At 42.0% G+C, this 23788-nt stretch overlaps 1 protein-coding gene across 1 annotated transcript in view; it reads left to right on the forward strand.

Annotated features, from left to right (window-relative positions):
• Positions 1 to 18927, forward strand: part of LOC138838448 (arylacetamide deacetylase-like 4) — a 28297-nt gene extending 9370 nt beyond the window's left edge. The window contains exons 4-6 of the mRNA XM_070037954.1: positions 7837 to 8011; positions 9757 to 9820; positions 18150 to 18927. Of these exons, the coding sequence (XP_069894055.1) occupies positions 7837 to 8011; positions 9757 to 9820; positions 18150 to 18927 (1017 nt within the window). The remainder of the gene's footprint in view (positions 1 to 7836; positions 8012 to 9756; positions 9821 to 18149) is intronic.
• Positions 18928 to 23788: the final 4861 nt, after the last annotated feature.

The following is a 23788-nucleotide window of genomic DNA, read 5'->3' on the forward strand; positions in this document are numbered from 1 at the left end:
CCCCACCCTGCCCCCAGGGGCAGCCCGCACCCTGGGAAAGTTCAGTGCGCAGGGTTTTCCCAGCCGGTGCTCCTGCTGAGCCCTGTGGCAGAGTTGACCATCACCCCTGCATGCCTGGGTTTCTCCTGCGGGAGGGCCAGCCCTGAGTCACAGCGTGAGTCCTCCCAGGACAAGGATATCAGCCCAAGTATCAAGTCGCTGGCCTGTTTTCTTGGGGGCTGCCCTCTTGAATTCTTGGAATTCTTGGCTCTGGGTAGTCTCCCCAAGGGATCTGCTCCCCTGGCTGGGTCAAGTGGACTGATTTACAGCATACAGGCCCCGGCAAGGGTCCAAGGGAACAGGCAGGGCCGTGGTGGTGGGGGGAAGTGGGGGAGGGGGCACTCAGTGAGGCCAGGCCGTCCTGCTGGGACATGGGCCTCACCCCATATTCCTCAAATACTTTGGGTCCTCCTGAGGATGCCAAACACAACACAGTGTTGTGAAATGCTGGCTTTCTTCTCTTCCTCCTGCCCCTCCCAAGGCCAAGGCCATTGCAAGATGGAGGTTGGCTGTGACTGGAGTGGAGTCCGGTCGCCATGGTGGCTGAGCTGCCTGGGGATGAGGATGGGCTCCGTGTTTGGAGAATGTTGGTCCAAACCCCCAGGGTGCGACTGGGGATGTAGCTCAGGAGTGAAACACTTGCCTGAGTTCTATCCCCAATACTGAAAAACATTGGACATGGTGGCTCCCGCCTGTACTCTTATCTAGTAGGAAATGGTGAAGTTTAAGGCCATTCCAAGGGAAAATAGATCTTGAGACACCCCCCCCCCCCCCCCCCCCCCCCCCCGCTAAGTTTCTGCCCAGTATCTGTTACCTAGGTAACTGGCACACCTGGAAGCAGTCACCTCCCCCTCCTGCTAGGTCACATCCTGGGCCCCCTCTGGTCACACCTCCCATCTGACCCTAGGAGGATCCTAGGCCCTGAAGTCACATCTAGATCCAATGTGGCCACACCTTTCCCCCACCTGGCCACACCTCTTCCTGTCCCTGGCCTAGATAAGTCCTGGCCTGGGGTGGGTCTCCCTTTTGGCCATGCCTCTCCACCATGGGGGGAGAAGGGGGACAGCAGTTGGGTAAATAAACTTCTTTTCCTGCCTGAATACCACGTGGTGTTCTCTTCATCGGCTACCTAATGAAACCTACCTATTCAATATACCTTACAATCGCAACCAATAAAAAGCTGAGTGTATACATTCACACCTGTCATCCTAGCTCTATACTGCTAGAAGCCCAAAATAGGAAATCAAGGTTTAGGCTGGGTGAGCATAAACTGGAGACTAAAATAACTAAAGCAAAAAGGGCTTGGGGCATGGCTGAAATGACAGAGTTCATGCTTAGCAACTTAGAAACCCGGAGTACAAGTCTGAGTACCACTTAAAATAAAAGATCAAACAATTCAAACAAACCAAACCCCAAACCAAACAACTATAAACAAAGAAACAATGTCCCCCCCCAAAAAAAAACCCCAATGGCCCATTATGCCCGACAGCGTCAGAAAACATCTCTGTGTACAGAACATACCTCGAGAGGCACAGGATCCTGAGAGTGAGCCTCTGTCTATCTCTCCATTCATCTGTCCAGCTGGAGAGGAGACTGGAAGTTGTATGGCCTCATGGTCAGGCCCTTCTACATCCTGGTTTAGCAACCTGCCAGGTAGGATGATACCAGCCTCCACCTCTAGAGGGCGCAGTGGACTAATTTTTTTTTTTAAATTGCTGTTGCTACTACATTGCGATGGGAACCCAAGTGGCCTTGGTTTCATTCCAGTGCTCACCTCAAATGGCACCTGGGCATAGAGGAGTCCTAGGCAAAGGGCAGCTATTCAGTAGCTGCGGTAGGCTGTGAGTTCTGGGCACTAACAACCCTTCCCTCATGTGCCAGCATGAAAGGCTTGCTTCTAGGGTTCTAGACCTACTAAGACTGGAAATACTGGGAGGTGGAGCCAAGCAGGAGGGCTGTAGGCCATTAGAGCGCGCTGTCTCTCTCTTTCTCTCTCTCATACACACACACACACACATACCCTCCCCTTCCTCTCCCTCATCTTCTTGGCCAGAAGGTGAGCAGTTTTGCTTAACCATTTGCTCCAGTCATAATGTGCTGTCTCCTCAGAGATTCAAAGCAACAGGACCCATTCATCAAGGACTGTGACCTACAAAATTATGAAACAAAACAAACCTTTCCTCTTTTTAAGTTGATGATCTAAGGTGGTTTGTTATAGTGACAGAAAGCTGAGTATATCAGACAACGAGTCTAAGGCTTCCCTTGTCTGAGTCTCATCTGTCACATGAGCATCATGGTCACACACACCATGTGAGTTTTGTTAGGAAACTGAGTCAAGCAGATGGAAGGAGAGAAAGGGGACAGAGACCTCAACAGACAGAACAGGCTTTAATTAGTGCTGCAGAGAGACTCCATGTAAAACCAAGCAGGGTCTGAGACAGAGTGGGGAGTGTATGTGTGTGTGTGTGTTTTGCTTTTGTCAGTCGTGGGGCTTGAACTCTAGGCCTAGGTGCTGTCTCTGACTCTTCAGCTCAAAGTGAGTGCTCTACTTGTGCCACAGTGCTGCACAAGTGGTTCATTGGAGATAAGTCTCATGAACTTTCCTGCCTGGGCTGGCTTTGAATCTCGATCCTGAGATCTCAGTCTCCTGAGTAGCTAGGATTATAGGCATGAGCCACTGGCATCTGGCTTAAATTAATTTTTAAAACGACTTTTCATTCTTAAGTTTTCTTAACTTCAAAAGGTTGCACAAAGGGACAGCAGTTTAACATGTTCATCTAAGTGTCCCACATTTCTTCCATCATTTTTCTCTCAGACTAGTTTCATATTCGTTCTCGTTTTCACTTATCCCCTCCCCCTTTCAAAAGTCGCCCCTTACATTCTCGTTTCTGCTTCCTGTTATTTTGTTAAACTGTGGAATTGTCCAAAAGATTTACTCCCTATAGTTTCACTTCTGCATTTACTATGTTAGTCAACTAAATTCTGTAAGTATGTGCCTCTGTGTGTGTTTACATGAGAGGTGGTTGTGTTTTGGGTCTAAGATCCACACATGAGAGGAAGTGTGTGCCCTTTGTCATTTTGAGCCTGACTTACTTTGGTCAATATGGTATTTTCCACATCTACCCATTTCCTGGCAAACAACATAATTCCATTCTGTCTGATATCTGCATAAAATTCCATTATATATACATGTATATATGTTTATGTGTATGTATTTATGTATATATGTATGTATGTATGTGTATATGTATGTATGTATATATGTATCTCATGTTTTAGAGACCCATTCATCCACTGTAGAGTATCTGGGCTATTTCTATGTAGTGAACTGTGCCTTTGTTTTATCCTGACATTCAGCCTTTTGGAAAAATGACCAAGAATGGTATTGCTAGGCCATAGGATAACTCTGTGTTTAGATTACTTTTTTTTCTTCTTGTGTTGGCCCTGGGGCTTGAACTCAGGACTTGGGTGCTGTCCCTGAGTTTTTGTGCTCAAGGCTAGTGCTCTGCTACTTGAGCCCTAGCTCTACTTCTGGCCCTTTTTTTTTGTTTTTTTTGTTTGTTTTTTGTTTTTAATTGGAGAGAAGAGACTCACAAAGTTTCCTGCTCCAGCTTGCTTTAAACCGTGATCCTCAGGCTCTCTGTGTCCAGAGTCTCTAGGATCACAGGTATGGTATGAGCTACTAGCAGTTGGCAATGTTGAGATTTTTGAGAAATCTCCATACTGTTTTCCATAATGGTTACATTAGTTTATATGCCCACCAATAGTGGATTAGGGTACCTTTCCTCTCACATCCTTGTCAGCATTTGTTGCTGTTGATATTCTTTTTTTTTTTTTTTTATTGTGAAAATACCGTGCAGAGGGGTTACAATTACATGGGCAAGGTAGTGAGTACATTTCTTATCAAACATTGTTGCTTCCTCCTTTGTTTCCATCCCTTCCCATCTCCTCCCTCCCCCTGCCAAAGTTGAAAAGTTCGCTTTTTGACATAACATCTTGTACATATCATTGTTGAAATGGATCCACCTGTATCCCTATTTAAACAATTTGTTTTTTCCCTTCCCCTCCACAAAGTATACCAACATCAAATACAGTGAAAACAGGGGTTATACTGTGGGGGAGGGACAAAGCAACAAAGAAATCATTTTATAAATATGTTAGAAACAATCGCAAGAAAGAAAAAAACATTTGAATCCTTTCTTGGGGTTCTCTGAAGAGGAAAGAAGGATGGCCAATAGACACATAAAGAAATGTTCAACCCCCCTAGCCATAAAAGAAATGCAAATCAAAACAACATTGAGATTCCACCCCACCCCAGTTAGAATGGCTTTAATCTCCTAGTCTGTTTCATTTGTCTTTGGGTCTGTTTTTGTTCCAGTACCATGCTGTTTGTGTTACTATGGCGCTATAATAAAGTTTAAAATCTGGGATCATGACACCTTTGGCATTGAAATGTTTCCCCCTCAGAATTGCTTAACTATTTTGGGTCTTTTGTGATTCCATATACATTTTTGGATTGTTTTCTCTATTTCTATGAAGAATGATGTTGGGATTTTGATGGGTATTTTATTGAAATTTATCTTGGTAGTCTGGTCATTTTGTACTATGTTAACTCTGCCAATCCATGAATGTGGCTATCTTTCCATTTCTTGTTATCTTCTATTTCTTCAGAGTTTTGTAGCTTTCATTCTAGAAGTACCTCACATCCTTCGCTAGGGTTTCTTTCTTTTTTTTTTTTTTTTGAGGTTATTGTGAATGGAACTGTTTTTATTTCCTTTTCTATCTCTTCTTTGTTGCAATTTAGGAAAGCCACTGATTTTTATGTGTTGATTCTGTCTTCTGTTTATTTGCCATGGTGTTTATCAGGTCCAAGTGTTTTAGAGTAGAATAGGAGTGAAGAGAGTGCATACCTTTGTCTGGTTCATGATTTTAGAGAAAGTGATTTCAGGGATTCACAATTTATTATGATGCTGACTGTAGGTTTGTCACATGTAACTTTTATTCTGTTGGTGATTCCTAGCTTCTCCAGAACCTTTAACATAAAATGAAGTGAGATTTTGTCAGACTTTTTCTGCATCTATTGAGAGGATTATGTGATTCTTGTCCCTGATTCTGTGTATGTGCTGCATTGCTTTTATTGTTTTGCATGTATTAAACAAGATTTGCATCCTTGGGCTGAAATAAACTTGAGCATAGTATATAATAATTTTAAAATTAGTTGTTGAATTCAGTTAGCATATATTTTATTAAGAAGTTTTGCTTCTATGTTCATCAGTGAGATTGATCTGTAGTTTTCTCCTATGTTGGGTCCAGTTTTGGGGTCATTGTAATGCTTGCTTTATAGAATAAGTTTGGCAGTGATTCAGGCCATTTCCTTCCTTCCTTCCTTCCTTCCTTCCTTCCTTCCTTCCTTCCTTCCTTCCTTCCTTCCTTTCTTCCTTCCTTCCTTCCTACCTTCCTTCCCCTTCCTTCCTCCTCCTGCTCCTCCTCTTCTTCTTTTTCGTTTCTCTCTCTCTCTCTTTCCTTCCTTCCTTCCTTCCTTCCTTCCTTCCTTCCTTCCTTCCTTCCTTCCTTCCTTCTTTCCTTCTTTCTTTCTTTCTTTCTTTCTTTCTTTCTTCCTTCCTTCTTTCCTTTCTTTCTTTCTTTCTTTCTTTCTTTCTTTCCTTCCTTCCTTCCTTCCTTCCTTCCTTCCTTCCTTCCTTCTTTCCTTTCTTTCTTTCTTTCTTTCTTTCTTTCTTTCTTTCTTTCTTTCTTTCTTTCTTTCTTTCTTTCTTTCTTTCTTTCTTTCTTTCTTTCTTTCTTTCTTTCTTTTCTTTCTTTCCTGATTCTGGAGCTTGAACTCTATCCCTGAGCCTCTCTATGCTCAAGGCTAGCACTCTATCACTTGAGCCACAGTGCCACTTTCAGCTTTTTCTGTTTGTGTGGTACTGAATAATCAAACCCAGGGCTTCATGTATGCTAGGTAAGCACTCTACCACTAAGCCACAGCCATTTCTATTTCATGGAAAATTTTGAGGAGTATTAGTGATATTTCTTCTGTAAAGATCTTGTAAAATTTATCTCTGAATCCATTGTATGGGTCCTAGGCTTTTCTCTGTTGGAAGGGTCTCTATTTCTGTTTTAATATCAGTATTTGTTATAGATCTGTTTAAATAGTTTACATCCTCGTCATACAGTTTTGGTAGTTTGAGATTGCATGTTAAGAATGCAACTTTTTCTGCCAAGTTTTTTTAGTTTTTTTTTTTTTTTCAGAAAGAGTTTGCAGAAACTCTTTGCTTTCTTCTTTTTAAAATTTTATTTTATTCTAAAGATGCTGTACCTTCCCCCATTACTTCCCCCCTTCCCCCAGTTGATTTTTCTTTTGTTCCCTAATTTTGTTTGTTTGAGTTGTTTCTCTTCTCCTTCTGGTCAACTTGGCTAAGGGTTTTATCTTCTCAGAGACAAGCTTCTGTTTGTTAGCTCCTTGATTTATGCCCTGGGTTTCTTTTTTAATGATCCTTGATTTATGCCCTGGGTTTCTTTTTTAATGATTTTTTTGTATACTGTGTTTTAGGTTTGACTTGTTCTTTTTCCTAAGACCCTGAAGTTTTTTACTAGACTACTTATTTAACACCTCTCTATTTTATGCTGTAGGTACTCATTGGCTATAAAATTTCCACAGAGAACTGCCTTTGCTGTGTTCCCAAAGTTCTGGTAGGATGCGCTTTCCATTTCAGATTGGATTCTCCTTTTTACCTCTGATGACTCACTCATCATTTAGCATTGTGTTCAGTTTCCAGAGTTTGATGTTTTTTGATGTTTCTTTTGCTCTTAATCTCTAATTTACCAGATTATTGTCTGAAGGATACAAGAGGTAATTTCACTTTTCTTGCATTTGATGAGACTTGTTTTATAACCTACTCTGAGGTCTGTTTTGAAAAATATTCCATGGGATCTTGCATAAAATATATATCATGTAGCTTCTGGATAAAATTCTGTATAGCCGGGCATCAGTGGCTCATGCCTGTAATCCTAGCTACTCATGAGGCTAAGAGTTAAGGATCACAGTTCAAAGCCAGCCTGGGGAGGAAAGCCTGTGAGACTTATCTCTAATTAAGCATGAGAAAACCAGGGCTGTTGCTCAAGTAATAGAGTGCTAGCCTTGAGCGGAAGAGCTGAGGGACAGTACCCAGGCCCAGAGTTCAAGCCCCACAACTGACCAAAGAATCTGTATATATCTGTTAGGTCCACTTGGTTTATGATGTCATTCAGGTCTGAGGTTTCTGTGTAGAGTTTTTGCCTGGCTGACATGTCTTTTGGTGAGACTATGATTGTGTTGGAACTATGCCAACTTCAAAGTTCAATAAATAGTGTTTGTTTAGTGAAATTGAGTGCCACTGCATTTGGTACATATATGCTAAGAATTGTTATGTCCTCTTGATGAGAAGCTCCCTTTCTTAATACGAAGAAGCTTTCTTTGTCTCTTCTGAATAATTCAGATTTGAGGTCTACTTTGTTTGATTTAAGTATTAGTGACTCCTGCCTTCTTATGGATTTCATTTGCCTTAAAGACTTTTTCCCCAATCTTTAATATTTAGGAAGGTCCCCCTTCCTCCCCTGTGCCCATCACATAGATAGGAAGGTGTTTTTTTTTCCCTTCTTGTCAGGTAGATGTCTCTTATAAACAACAGATTGTTGAATTTTACCTTTGGATCCAACTTACCAATCTGTATCTTTTGATTGGAGAGTTGAGCTCATTGGTATTGAGTGATAAAATTGACAGGTGGGATTCCTGTTATATTTTTAATTTTAGGGTAGTTTTATTTCCTGCTTCCTTTGGTTCTACCTATAAGGAAGGACCACAAAGTGATGGTGACCAACCTGCGATTTGGGACAATCCCTGTGAGGTTATTCCAGCCCAAGACAGCATCGCCCAGCCTTCGGAGAGGAATCATCTTCTATCATGGAGGAGGCTCAGTGATGGGCAGCCTGGGTAAGGGCCTTTCCTCTGGTGTGAGTTAGGAAAAGAAGGCCCTCGCTAATCCTTCAGCCTTGCCAAACTGTATTGAGGACTTGGGGAAGGGGTGAGGTGAAGTAGCATTGGAGCTTGGTGTAGGAGGTCAGATAGAGGCTGTGGGTCAGGACCATCCACAGAGTTAGTTTTAGGCTTTCTGGAAATGTTCTCTAAGCAATGTCCATGTGAGGCAGGGATGTGGCAGTGAGGCTGCCAAGGTCCTGGCTGTGACTGTTCTTCTTGTAGCCTCAGTCCTGTTCTGAAAGTCATAGGAATACCAAGTGCATCAGTTTCCTTCATCTGTGCTGGACAGCCATGGTGCTAGTCGGTGTTTTTTGAAAGTGGCACTTTTGCCAAGCCTCAGGAACTCTTGTCACTGCAGTCCTTCCTGTGGACCTCTATTGTGTCTCTGCATCATCTTGATGCAAGGTCACTTCCATCATCTTGAGCTTGCTGGGCTGCAAGCCCTCCACCTTTGTGCACTGTTGATGCACAGGACTGCTACCCCTTGACTTCTGCCCTGGTTGATTTCTCAGCATCAGATGATGTTCTCATCCCTGACAAGGCATGACTGATGAGCCCTCACTCTACCTTCATATCTCTAATGGTCCTTCCAGTCGTGGCTTCTTCCAATATCTTACCTACAGAACTATCACTGTCATGCTGAGGTCAGATCCTGCTCCTTAGTCTCTTTCCCTGACATCTGTCTTCCTGGTTATATGTCCTGTGGTACTTAATCTAATCTGAGATCATCTAAGTGTGCCACAGTGTGTTTCCTGCATACTGTTTCCCTTCCTTCACTAAGAATGGGGGAATCAAGAGAGCAGAGATGACTTCTGTTGTTTATTGCTGAATTCCCCAGTGTCTGTCCTATTATTTTTGTTTTTAAATGTATATCAGTATGCTAATTGTGGCATGTTTTGGTATTAATTTTGATTTGTCAATACGATGTCAAAATGCTATTTGTTTGGAAGACAGAGCATCTTATTATTATCACCTTACTAATATGCCTTGGGGCTGAGGTAGATGCCTAATTTGCCCCATTCCTGCCCTGTCTTAGTCTTCCAACTCCAGTAAGTACCCTCATCAATTCATTTTCAATAGTGGAATTACCTGGTGTGATTTAGAAAACCCTGTGTCCAATCTCCACCCAGATTGTGACTCAGTTGGTAGGGGCAGTCCAGGATGTGGATGTCCAAAGACTTCCTATTGCCTCAGTGGGGTCAATAAAGACAGGGCCAGACTCAGTAGGAGGTATATGTCTCAGGCTCTGTGCTCAGCACTGTGTCAAGGTGCACTGTGCCACTAACATGAACGGATCTCCCACCTAGAACTTCAGATGAACTCAATACTCATTAAAATGTTCTATTGTACATCGTTCATGTTTTAATCAGTATAAATATATGAAATTATTAGTGTTCCTGGGAATTCAATACAAATTCTTTAGTATTGGCTTTGCCCATTTCGGAGCTCTTATTGTGCCTAGACCTCAGTTATGAATTTGTAGAGGGCAAGTCCCAATGTTGACTTGAGTTTTGACACTGAATGGCCTTTGTAAGGGTTTGCCCAGGTAGAACAGGTAAGGGTCATTTAAAAGGGGGCAAGTATAGTTACTGAGTGAGGATGTCAACCCCAGAGCCTCATTGGCAGTGTCATCTGTGTCACAGTAATGGGAATTTCTGGACCCTCCTTATGCATCAGGCTGGGTTTTTCTTGTGTTGCAGATTCTTACCACAACCTGTGCAATTTTTTGGCCAGGGAGACAAACTCGGTGCTGATGGCAGTGGGGTAAGTGGCCTAGGAAAGATGCTTATATAAGAGATGGAGAAAGTAAGGGTGAGTCCTGAATGATTGTAGACCATATATTGTGGGTTTACATTGGAAGAGACATCCTATATTATTGTCACAGACACAGGAATCACACTGTCCCAAACAGGAAAGCCTGGAATTATGCCCATTATTATGGAGTGCAAAGATGAGAGGTCATAAATACTACATTGCATATCTTCAACCCTGTCTGTCTGTTTAATTTTCATCATAGTGTCAAATACCTTAGATAACAACATGCATGAGAACAGATTTATTTAAACTCATGGATTCAGAGGGTCAGTCCATGGTCAGCTTGTTCCATTGCTGTGTGCCTGTGATGAATCAGAACATCAGTCAAGCAATGGGAAAACATGTAAAGTTCACTCATGGCAGCCAGGAAGCCAAGACAGGAATGGAAAAAGGAAACCTTTCAAACATACATCCCATTGACCTATTTCCTCCAGCTTGGCTTGAACATAACATTACTTCCATACTTCCATCACATTGACTCATTCCTTGGTGAAGTCAGAGTAGTTGTTATCCAATTACATGTCAATGATTGAATTCACCACTGGTGCAACAAATACTGAACCCAAAAGCCTTTTGGGGATACTTCATGTCCAAACCATAAGAATCTATCTACCATGGGCATCAAGAGCATAGAGACATTTCATAAGACAGAAGGCACTTAGTCTTTGTCCAGGAGTAGTTTCTAAAGGCTTCATAATTCCAACATTGTTCTCAGGTTCTAATCTCATATCTCCTCTGAGACTCAAGGTAAATTATGAGCTGTGGTTCTCTGAAAACTGAAGAGGAAATTAAATGTGTCCATTGACTAATTGTACTGAGTATGCATCTCCATTTCCAAAGGGAAGAATTGAGACACAGAAGAGGTAATGGGATCAGAGGAAGACCAAAACACACACATTAAATCCTGTAGATTCATGTCTACCATTCAGGGCAAGTGATGATGTTATGTGGTCTCTAAGAGTCTTACACAATACACCCTCTGTAGTCTTTCATGCTGCAGCCAACTCAGCCTCTCTTGTGCTGGCTCTGATCACTGTTTGCAGCTTTAGTGAGCAGACATTCTTCATTCATTGCATCATCAACTTGCTTGGATCTTCCTTGGAGGTTAGGTTTTATGCTCACACTTTCATCCATCAGTTTTATGTCAGCAGTTGCCTGCAGGGACTCCAGTACTGCCATCATTGGATAGATTCCCAGGCTTCCCTCTTATATCTAGATGTCAGTCTCCATCAAGCCATAAGTCTTGCTATTGCAATCATTACCTCATGGATGATGCCAATAGCTGTCTACTAGTAGCTCAGAAGGTAGCTGGGCCCCTGGGTGCCACTGTTGCACTTTCCTTCTATTGCATGTATTGTGGACCACTGTGAAATGAACCTGAGACCGAATTTCCCAGGAGGCCCTATGCAAGTGAAAGTGTTTCAAATGCGTATAAACTTTTATAACTCAGAGCCTAAAAATTGTGTGGTCTGGCTACTTCCTGAAATATCCTCAAGGCACCTGTTTTATTCTTCCTAAAAGATGTATTGGTTTCATTATCTTTGATTATCTTTAGCAATCACATTTAACTTATTCATAATCTTCACTATACTAGTTTCTCTTTTTTAAAGCCAAATTGCACATTTTTTCAGATTTTTCTCCTCTGCAATTTATTCCTCATTTTCACTATCAATCTGGATAACAGGACCCAGAAATAAGGGTGTCACAGCTTATAAGGTGAACTACCTGAAATTTCTTTCACCATGTGAATTAGTAGAACAATTTCAGACTCAAAAGTCTCAAGGCATGGCCAAATATAGATAACTTCTTTGCCAGATATAACACAAATAAAATTTAGTCCAGTTTCTAATAGAATCTTGTTTCCATCTGAGACCTCATGAGCACAGTCATATGTCTACATTCTTATTGGCAATCTGCTCTTGAAATCTCCACCTAGCCTCTTGTTTCTTCCTTGTACTTCCAGCGTTCTGGGTCTTTACTCACACACATCTCCAAAATTTTCCAAATTCTATCCACAAAGTAGTTCCAAAGGCTTCATAACCACGTTGTGAATTAGTCACAGCTCCTTCACTTTCCTGGTACTAATTGTCTCTGTTTGCTACACTTTTTCTTCACTGTGAAAAATACTTTAGGAAAAAAAATCCTGAGAGGAGGAATTTATTTTGTCTCTAGTTCAGAGATATAGTCCATGACCACTCTGCTTAATTGCTGTGAGTTGGGGTAAGACCAAATAAGGTGACAAGATCTGAGACAAATGGTTTAACCAGAGGAGAAAAAATAAAACACAGAGAGAGAGAGAGAGAGAGAGAGAGAGAGAGAGAGAGAGAGAGAGAGAGAGAGAGAGAGAGAGAGAGAGAGAGAGAGAGAGAGAAAGAGTGTAATTGAGAGGAAACCAGGGGGAAAATTCCCTTCAAAGTAGATTATCTTCCTTTAAGACCTGCCTCCAATCACCACCCAATGAGACAAGAGATTATGAACCCATTAGAGGGGAATTTTTTGATTAAGTCACATCCTTCAATATGGAATCGTATCTTAAACATAGGACCGACCATCTGGGGACCAAGATTAAATAAATATGCCTTTTGAGGACACCTATATGCAAAGTATAAAAGTGACTGAGGTACAATGGAGTCTTCATAGGAATTTAGTTAATAAACCACATTCTTAGTACAGGCAGGGTTGGCAATGGTAGGGTAGCAGTATTGACCATGAAAATTCTCATCCAGGTCTGGTTTGTTGTTGAAGTGATGATTCCTCATACTCATTGCAGTTAAAATATTTACCTATATACCTACCAAGTTTAAGCCAGGCAGGTATTGATGGAGAGTAAAGCTGAAACCCCAAGACTGGTCTATGGGAAACAAATGGGACTTTGAGTGAATAAAGGGGCAGAGGGCCATGATCTGTATAATTCCAGTTCTTCTACCAAGACATCACAAAACATTACCAGGAGAGGAGTCCGGAGGGAGAAGGCAGAGGAGAAGCTGGGGGCTAAACAAGCTCTCACATAGAAACCAGTTTTAGTGTTCCAGTGAAAAGTCCAAGGCTAGCGAGTCATACCAAGTGTATGATCATAATACAGAGAGTTTGGCCAGAGAGGAAAAATCCAGGCAGCTTGGTTAAGGAGACAAATTTGAGCACTCACTGGTGTCTGCGGTGGCAGCAGTGGCTGCTGCTGCTGTGGCTGCCATATCAACAGAGAGAGCCTGGAACAAAGGCACCAGAGGCAGTGTGTGAGTGGACTCTACTTACCACCAGCAAGAACTGATAAGGTGCAGAAATCTTTTTCCAGCTGTCCACAGACAGTCATAGACCGTGGATGGCTTGGAAACCAAGCATAAGGCGTGAGTACCCCCAAGCCATCCTCACGACTTCTCACAGAGCAGTGGTGGGAAGATAGCCCCTCCTCAACCACCAGAGAACTCCAACTTTGATACTGACAAAGATCGGTCCAGAGCAGCTAGCACATTACTCAGGTCTTGGAAGAAGCTATTTAACAGGTAAAAGGAAACTGACCTGAGGGGTTCAGCTACACCCAGAGGAAAGTTGCCCTACACAGGCAGAAGAAGCTTTGCCCACAGAGGAGTGACTTTTTTCACAGGGTAAACAGCCAGAGGTTACTCCTCCCCACTGCTGCTTAGGCAGAAGACCCAGCAGCCAGAGGGTAAAAACAAAACAAAACAAAACAAAACAATTGAAACTCAGTGAACTAAATCCTGAGAATGGCTCTAGGCTGGGCTGTGTGAGTGTCTCAGGAGCTAGCCCCTCAGGGAAAAGCTACTGATTGCTGACAGGCCTCAACCCACCCACAACCTAACCCCATCACAGCAACTCCAAACTAGAGGGAACAGCCTTCTCCCTGTTTTGTGATACTCAAAGCAGATTTCCCTCCCACTGAACTAGTGTGGGAGGAGGGTAATAAAGTCCCTGGTAAGGCAGGGCTTTCTGTCTGCTTGACCAAACTGGTTTAAGAAACCAATCAAGGCCCAGGAAAACCAAACACCATAAGAAAACCAGAGACTCCACCAAGAGACTGGTTATGGACACAGGGGAGACACAATATCCCCACAAGGATCAAAGAAGAAGACAGTTGGCACAGCCCCCAGGAAAGTGGACAACATGGCAGGACCTACCAAAAACCTCACAGTCCTAACTCTCAATCTTAATGGACTTAACTCTCCAATGAAGTGACATAGATTGTCTAGTTGGATCAAAAAGCAAGATCCTTCTATCTGCTGCCCTCAAGAGACATACCTTGCCCACAAAACAAACATATTCTGAAAGTGAAAGGCTGGAATAAAATCTACCAAGCAAATGGTCCCCATAAACAAGTCGGAGTTGCAATCCTAATATTAGATAAAATAGACTTCAAAGTAAAATTAGCAAGAAGAGATCAGGAAGGTCACTACATACTAATTAAGGGATCTCTCCTTCAGCAAGATATTACTGTAAGGTCCACTCCTGGATGGCTAGGAGACTCCACCCTCCTCGCAGCAAAGTCTCCACCCAGTACCTGCATTACCTAGGCAACTGGGACACCTGGAAGAGGTCACATCTGCATCTGCTGAGGTCACATCTGAATTTGATGTGGCCACATCTTTCCCCGCCCATACCCTACATAAGGCCTAGCCCAGGCCCAGACGCTCTCTTGCTGCTCTTTTCTTGCTCTCTCTGTTCTATTCTAGCTCTCTCTCTGTTCTTTTCTTGCTCTCTCTCTTTCCCAGCCACGTGGAGTGCCAACCTTGCCTGGTCCCAGCAGGTCTACTAAATAAACCTACCCCTTACCTGAATACCACGTGAGTGCTGCTGTTCTTACCCCTCTTTCTGCTCTTTTCTAGCTCTTTCCTCTTTCCCAGCTCTCTCTCATTCCCAGGCCTTTCCCAGCCACGTGGAGTGCCACCCTTGCCTGGTCCCAGCAAGTCTACTGAATAAACCTACCCCTTACCTGAATACCACATGCATGCTGGTGCTGTTCTTACTCGGCTACCTATTTTTAAAAAACCTAACAATTACAATTCTAAATATCTATTCACCAACAATGGGGCACCCAAATTTATCAAAGAAACACCACTTTCCCTAAAATCTCACATAGATTCAAATACATTAATTTTTGGGGACTTCAACACACCACTATCTCCGTTGAAAAGATCAATCTGGCACAAACTCAACAGAGAAACCTCGGATCTAAACAACTGCATACATCAACTAGACTTAACAGACATCTACCGAATATTTCACCCAGCAGCATCAGAATACATGTTCTTCTCAACAGCACATGGAACATTCTCCAAAATAGACCATATTCTAGGTCACAAAGCAAATTTGTCCAAATTCAGAAACATTGAAATATGCCCTGCATTCTCCCAGACCACAAGGGAATAAAATTAGAACTCAACACCAAAAGCCACCAAAGAACATCCTGTAACACATGGAAACTAAACAACACACTCTTGAACCACCAGTGCATCATGGAAAAGATTAGAAAGGAAATTCAAATGTTCATGATATTTTACAAAAATGAACACACAAATTACCAGCTCCTCTGGGACACAGCAAATACAGTACTCAGAGGCAAGTTTATAGCTCTGAGTTCCTACATCAATAAATTGGAGAGATCTGAAGCCAACAATTTAACGAGGCACCTGAAGCTTCTTGAAAAGAGCAACAAGCTAAACCCCAATCCAGTAGTTGGAAACAAATAATTAAAATTAAATCAGAATTAAATGAATTAGATTCCAAAAAAAACATAGAAAGAATCAACAGAATAAAGAGTTGCTTCTTCCAAAAAATTAACAAAATTTACAGACCCTTAGCAAATCTTATCAGAAAAAGAAGAGAACACACCCAAATAAATAAACTCAGAGATGAGAATGGAAACATCACCACAGAGACAACCAAGATTCAGAACATTATAAGGGAATACTTCTCAAACCTTTATGCTAATAAGTTTGAGAATCTGGAAGAAATGGGTGACTTTCTAGCAAATATTGATATGCCCAAACTAAACCAAGATGATTTAAACCAATTTAACAGACCCATATCAAGTATCAAAATAGACCTTGCACCCAAGAAAAGCCCAGGACCAGATGGATTTACACCTGAATTCTATAAGGCCTTCAAAGCAGAACTCACACCAATACTCCAACTCTTCAATGAAATTGAAAGTAAAACTTCACTACCAAACTCTTTCTATGAAGTCATTGTAACCCTAATCCCAAAACCAGGTCAGGAAACCCTCACCCCAAAACCAGGTCTGGACTCATGAAAGAAAGAGAACTATAAACCCATTTCTTTAATGAACATCAATGCAAAACTCAACAAAATTTTGACAAATCGACTTCAACAACTCATCAAAAAAAATCATACAGATGGGAAGGGATGTAGGAGAAAAACAAAGGAGGAGGTAACAATGCTCAATAGGAAATGTACTCATTACCTTACTCATGTAACTGTAACCACTCTGTACAGTATCTTTACAATAAAAAATATACAAATATACACACATGTACACACATATGTGCAGACATATGTGTGTATACATATATACACGTATACATATATACATATATACATATGTGTATATACACACTTCTACAAATACACACAAAAAAACAGATGAGTCTCTGAATTCAAGCTCAGTACCAATACACACACACACAGACACACACACACACACACACACACACACACACACCCTTCTAGCTTTCAAATAAACCAACAAAAGTTGAGTGAAAACTCCAAGACAGGGACATAAAATGTTTTTCTTTGTTGTTGTTGTTTTTAATGTTCTATGTAATTTTTTTGTATTTCCCCCCCACTGTGGTTTATCCCCAGTTGTCACTGTATTTGATTTTGGTACCCTGGGTATTGTATATATGTCTATCTGATTTAGGGAAGGGAAGGGAAATAAAAAAATGGTGAGAGAAATGACAAAGGGAGAACCAATGCAATGGTGATACTCACTAGATCATATGTTGGAAATGATCTGGACAACTTGGGTGGGTTGGGGGGGAGGAAAAGTGGAAAAAATGAGGGATTAGGTAACAAGTTTGACAAGAAATGTACTCACTACAGTTACTTATGTAACTGTAACCCCTATGTACATCACCTTGACAATAAAACTAAAATTTAAATTAAAAAAAGGAAAAAAATTACCAGGATACAGTTTGCAGAAGGAAGAGAGAGAAATGAAAACCTTTCTATTATACTCTGCCTGACCTGCTGAACTCATCATCCTGGTAGCCTGCAAGTTGGGTATGGTATAGCAGTGTGAGTCAAAGAAGTTACGTAGCATCTCTTGTCTCTGTAAGAAGAATGAGAACAACATTTATCTAGAATTTTGTGACTTATACTTTTTGGCTGCCTTGCTATCTGATCTTCCATCATTGAAACTTAAATCTCCAAAAGTCTTAGAGACAATGAAGATCCCAGGAAAGAGTGCACAAAAAGGTGTGCAGAAATAACTACATTTGTTTGTTATATGGAATTTCTCAAGTAATATCATGCCAGATAGTTGCAGAGATGTATCTTTTCTCTGGTCCATTCATTATTCAGGAGACCAGAGGGCTACTTTGAGCAGCCACTGAGTGTGGCTTAAATACAAGATTTTCTTCAACTCGCCCTTTTCCTCTCTTTCCTCCCTTTTCCTCGCCTCTGCTCCTTCTACTTCTCTCCTCTCCTCTCTTCTGTCCTCTCCTCAGATTCTCTGCTAAACATAACTTTGCCTTGATCTCTTTATCTTAATTGAATCACACTGCTATATTCTACCTAGTTTTGTGGACACTGTGGTTTGATAGTTTCAGCAAAGAATAACAAGAAAGCTTGAATTTCTCTCACTTTCTTCTTTAAATGGTGTCACTCGAATGTTTCATGATCTCTAGGTGTAAGAACTGGAAATGTAGAGATCAGGCCTCTCTGTCACTTTCTTCACACCTCATTGGTGTCCTAAGGACCAGATTTAACTGTCTTTCTCATCCTCTAACATTCTTATTTTTCTGCTTCCAAAGCAAATATCATTGTATTTGAAAAATCTTGTGGGGGCTTTATTCATCTATAGAAGCAGAACATGGGGTTGGTTGGAGATTGTTGGCTACTCTAATTATAGACAGATTGTTCACATCCACACAGAAAAAATGGAGATAAGAATCCTTAGTTGTTGGTCACAAACTCAGGATTTGATCAGGTATGACTCATGCATGTGGTGGGGAGGGGTGTAGAAGACAGGATTCAAGGGGCCTTCATTGACCTCTGGACTTACCTATGTACCTTTCCTCCCTACATACCACAAGTATCCTGACTACCTTTACCCCATCACTTTCCGTGATTGCCTGAATGCCTCCATCCACTTCCTGAAGTCACTGAAATTCTATGGGGTGGACCCCTCCCGGGTTGTGTTCTGTGGAGACAGCAGTGGAGGTACCATAGTGGCCAACATGACCCAGACTTTGATTGGCAGACCAGATCTTCCTTGGATCCAAGCTCAGATCCTGATTTATCCATATGTGCAGTTTATAAATTTACAGCTATCTTCATTTCAGCAGAGCAAAAACATTCCATTGCTCACCAGAAATTTGATGTTGATGATTATGTGTAAATATCTGGCCATTGACCTGTCTTGGAAAGATGCTCTATTGACTGGTGCTTGTATTCCTGTGGATGTTTGGGAGAAGTACAGGAAGTGGCTGAGCTCTGACAACCTTCCTGAAAGGTTCAGGAAGAAAGACAAACAGCAACCTGAATTTCCTGCACCTTTTAATGAGGCTGCCTATCTGGAAACCAAACACATTTTTGATATAGAAAACTTCCCCCTTCTAGCAGATGACAATATCTTTGCTCAGATTCCTGAAGCCTTCATCGTGACCTGTGAGTGGGCCATCCTCCGAGATGATGGCCTGCTGTACATAAAGCGCCTGGAAGACCAGGGGGTCCCTGTGACCTGGCACCATGTGGAGGATGGTTTTCATGGATGCATAAATTTCTTTGATAAGAAGATTTTCTCTTTCCCCTGCTCCTGGAACATTATGAATGCTGTTGTCAGTTACATAAAGGACATATGAAGACCTAACAGTTCAGCTTATACATAGTACACTTTCCTAGGTTTCGTTAGGCCCTAGATTCAGTTCTGAGAATTACAAATAAAAGAATAAAGTGAAAAAAAGTAAACAAAAAAGCTGGAAGCATGGCCCAGTGGTAAATCACCTGCCTAGCAAATGCAAGGCTGAGTTCAAACAGGAGGAGTGCCAAACAACAAACAAAACAAGTAACAGACAATCCCCCAAAAGACATATAGAAACTCCCCCACCCACCTAGAGACTAAGGCTATTTGGTAGTAACACTGAATTAGGAGAAACTAAGCATGATATCTGCCACCAGGTTGCTCTTTACTGAGATCTGTGTTTCAAAGGAGATGCTGTATCCCAGCATAGTCCTGGTGGGAAGAAAGACTAAAGAGGGAGAAATGAAGTTCTTCTGGGTTTGCATTCAAGAAACAGTTTTTCTTTTTCCTTCAAGTATCAACAGCACCCATAGTTGTATTTGGCAACACTCTACCATTCTCATTGAGAGAATGCAAGAAAATGGAGAACATGCCACTAGTATTTCCTTGAAAACCCCTAGATCTATGCAGAAAGTGATCATAATGCCAATGAAGAGAATCCCTATTCTTGAGGATGGAGCTCTACTGTGGATACAACCCATGGGAGGTGGGGTTATCATTATTCCCACCATCAAGGTCAGACTCCAAAGCCCAATTCACCTTTGGCTCCAGCTGACCTGAGAAACAGATTTGTAAAAAATTGTCCCGACCCACAGGACTTCAATGAGGGCAATGAACCTAAGCGAGAAGGAATGAAGGGACAAGAGACACGAAGAATGACAGCAAGACAAGGATTCTGATCAAGCTGCCAATTTTTATTTTTCACACAGGGGTATTTATATGCTTAGAATAAGGAGCTTTTTCATTGGCTGTAGCAGCTGCAGGATGTTTGCTTAGGGCAGTGTGAAAAGGTGGTCGATAGCAGCTACCTGGTCTTTGGGGCAGGATGAAAAGACCAGATTCTGTAAACAACCTCGAGATATTCCAGTGAGATAGTCAAGTTTATCATGCAGAGAGACTCCCTTTAGGGCTCCCGACAAAAAATTTTCTCCTTGATCTGGTTACTCTTAGACAGCAGGATCACATGGGGCTTTGTAAGAAAAAGACACCAGGGAAGAGTAAAAAAGGGAAAGAAAGGAAGGTCAGGATGAATTCTAATGAACTTAAAACTTTGTCTAGTTCAGCCATGAATCAGATTTCCTGCAGTAGATCTCACTACCAAGAGTCAAGTTTTCAGGGCCAAGGCTTCCACAGAAGGCTATGAAGTCTAGAAGGCTATGAAGGTACATCCCTTAGGGAGTCAGGTACAGCCTGCTTTCTCAAGTGAGCCTCTGTGTCCTGCAGGTGGTCACAGAGCACCTAGTGCTTGTATCTCCTGTGTGGTTCTCTGTTCACAGGGAAGGGACAGGGCTCATAGTTGTTTTTTTTTTTTTGTCGGTCGTGGGGCTTGAACTCTGGGCCTGGGGGCTGTCCCTCAGCTCTTCAGCTCAAGGCAAGTGCTCTACCACTTGAGCTACAGCGCCACTTCCTCAGGGAAGGGACAGGAACCTTGGTCTTGCATGCTGGGGCAGTCACAGTAGTGTTTGCATGGTCCATCTGCAAGATGGGACCTTATTGCATTGTGGTCCTGATGCAGGGAAGTGATGAAGCTGGAAAATTTTGTGTAACCATTGTCTCTGGGTGCCAATACTGTGTTTGTCACACTTTTCATTCCTGTATTAAATACTTGAAGAACGACTTAAGGGAGGAAGCATTGATTTGGGTCCACCATGGTAGAGTGTATCTTATAACGCTGCTTACAATCAAGAAGCCAAGAGAGAGAGAGAGAGAGTCTGCTCCCACTGGCTTTCTCTTTTTTCTCTTTTCTTCTACCTAGGTCACCAGTCCAAGGGATAATGCCTTATACATTGAGTATAGGTCTTACTCTCTTAGTTACTTCTCTCTGGGAACATTGTCACAAATGTATTTAGAGATGGGAGTTTCTCATCTCTTGAGGATCATTCAATTCAGTTAATAACCAGAATAGTAAGTGTGCATGTCTGTAATGCTAGCAGTCAGGAGTGTATCCTGTAGGACTGTGATTTCAAGGCCATCCTGGGCTATACAGTAAAACCCTGTTTGAAGAAAACAAAACATAAAATAAAGATGATGATGATGATGATGATGATGATGATGATGATTGTCTTATGGTTTACTGTCCCAGGAGAGGGAAAATGTGGGAGAATGAAGGAGGGAGTGACATTGTCCAAGAAGCAGTGTAGTCGTAACCTGACTCTGGAGTTGTAACCCCTTTATATAACTACTTAATAATAAGACTAAGAAAGAAAAGAACTTAAACAAAGAGAAAAAAGATTTATCATCCCAATCTGGACATTGTGGCTCATACCAGTAATCCTAGCTAGTGAGGAAGTTGAAATCAGATGGATTGAGATTCAAGGCCAGGCTTGGAGAAAAAAAAATCCTGAGCTCCCATGTCAACCAATAATGAGTATAGTTGTTACCTGTGGTTTACATCAGAAGTGTAAATAGGAGGACTGGAAGATCATAGTCAAGGCTGGTTCTCACAGAAAGCAAGACCCTATTAGAAAAAGAATGCAATAAAAAAGACCTGGAGGCATAGTTCAAGAGGTACTGAGCTGGCCTAACAAATTCCAACCTTTTAGCTCCACCCCAGTACCACAAAGAAACAAAGAACAAACAAATTCACTTTTTTAAAATAATATTTCATTGTTATTATAAAGGTAATGTACCGAGGGGTTACAGTAACATTAAAAACTCACTTATTAATGTAGTAAATGTTTCTACAGGCATATTGGCTCCTTATGTGATGGGCAACTATGCTCATAGGGAATTGGATTGGGCTCTGTGGAAGGCAAAAATCCACTGTAATTAGTGGTTTGTGCAGCAATAGCTTTGATGTAAGAAGGTGCTAAATTTTTTCTTCCCATGAAACCTGTGTACCACAAATTTGATAGCTTGACATAATACACGCCTATTATATGACTAAGAGCATGGGCATAGCTTAGCTGGATTCTGATTTATGTTCCTACTGGGATACCATGTAGGGAATGACTTCAATCCAACCTTAGTCAGGATGTTTGGCAGCATACAGTTCCTTCAGGGTTGAAGATTGAGAGCATGAGTTTCTTGCTTACTGTTGGTCGGCCATCATGGCCGTCACCTTCCATGTGATTTTCTGCTAAGGGCTGATCCTCTCCTTAAATCAGAAGGAGAAAGACAATCTGGGGCAAGGCAGCCACTGGACTCTAGTATGATAGAATACCAGACACAGAATCATATGCATGTTGTCCTGCTTTCACCATTCACAAGCAAGTCATGGGTCTTTCTTAGATAAAGACATCACACAAAGAGGGGAATAGTTTGTCCAACCCTAGATCTACCGTACACACATGCCACACCAGAATGTGATGGGAAAACAGTCAAGCCTAGTTGTCAGCTTATAAATCATAGGATACTCTTCACCCATTGCTTTCTCCTTTAGAGCTGGTAACAGCTACTTGCCCCAGAGAGCTTCAATCATCTTATCATTTGGATTATCTGCCCACTTCCACCATGGCAGCTCCATTTAGCCAGGCCAAGGGTGTTCCTCTGCACATTTCTGGATTCTCTTCTCAGTACATCTTTATAACACATTCTCTTCCTTCCTGTCAAAATGACACAACACACCACCACATCAGCAATCTGCTTTCTGCTCTTGAAGCACTATAAAGGGAAAAAGTTACATAAAAAGCCTTCTTGGGGGGTTGGGAAGGTGGCTCAGTGGTAGAGCGCTTGCCTTGCATGCATGAGGCCCTGGGTTCGATTCCTCAGCACCACATAAGCAAAAAGAAAAAATCTGGAAGTGGCACTGTGGCTCAAGTGGTAGAGTGCTAGCTTTGAGCTGAAGGGCTGAGGGACAGCACCCAGGCCCAGAGTTCAGGCCCCATGACCGGACCCCCCCCCAAAAAAAAAGCCTTCTTGGAAGTATTTTCATTCCAGGATATGACTAAGTCTTAAATCTCTGAACACATAAGTAATTGCAAACACATACAAAAGGTCTCACTTAATTGATAAGTGAGGAATTAGAATGATAGGGTTCTTTTCTAGACTGAGAATGGGACAGGAGTAGAGGGCTTTCTAGATGAATCTGGCAAATTAATAGTGGAGAAAACCACTTTATCAAGAATGGGATCACTACCTGTTGCAACAATGAGAAGTACAAAATGTCATGTCAAAACCAGCTTTACAATGTCGGTGTGGGGGGGGGGAGGGGGGTATGATTGGGTGGGGGGGAGGGGGGAGGCTGGGAAGGGAGGTGAAGGGTAAACAAAGGAGGAGGCTGCAATGCTTGGTAAGAAATGTATGCATTATACTGCCCATGTAATTGTAACCCCTCTGTACAGTATGTTCTCAAAAAAAAAAAAAAAAAAAAAAAGAATGGGATCACTTTTCAACTTTGGAAAATCCTCTAGAGTAGGGTTATGAGTGGAATAAATGGGTGATGGCAAAAACTTTAAGAGGGTCACCGACCTCACACTGGGCTCTGAAGGTCATGTTGAGCAGCCTGAATTTTAACCTAAACCTGTGGGAAACTTGAATGTTTTAAGGTAGAGACACAAAAAGATTTTGTTTATACTTTAGAAAAGATGTCCTTGGGGCTGGGAAGGTGGCTCAGCAGTATAGTGCTCGCCTTGCATGCATGAGGCCCTGGGTTTGATTCCTCAGCACCACATAAGCAGAAAAAGCCAGAAGTGGTGCTGTGGCTCAAGTGGTAGTGTGCTAGCCTTGAGCTGAAGAGCTGAGGGACAGCGCCCAGGCCCAGA

This window comes from Dipodomys merriami, unplaced genomic scaffold (genome assembly GCF_024711535.1).
Source record: "Dipodomys merriami isolate MVZ:Mamm:240054 unplaced genomic scaffold, mDipMer1.0.p SCAF_28, whole genome shotgun sequence".
Classification (NCBI taxonomy): Eukaryota; Metazoa; Chordata; class Mammalia; order Rodentia; family Heteromyidae; genus Dipodomys; species Dipodomys merriami.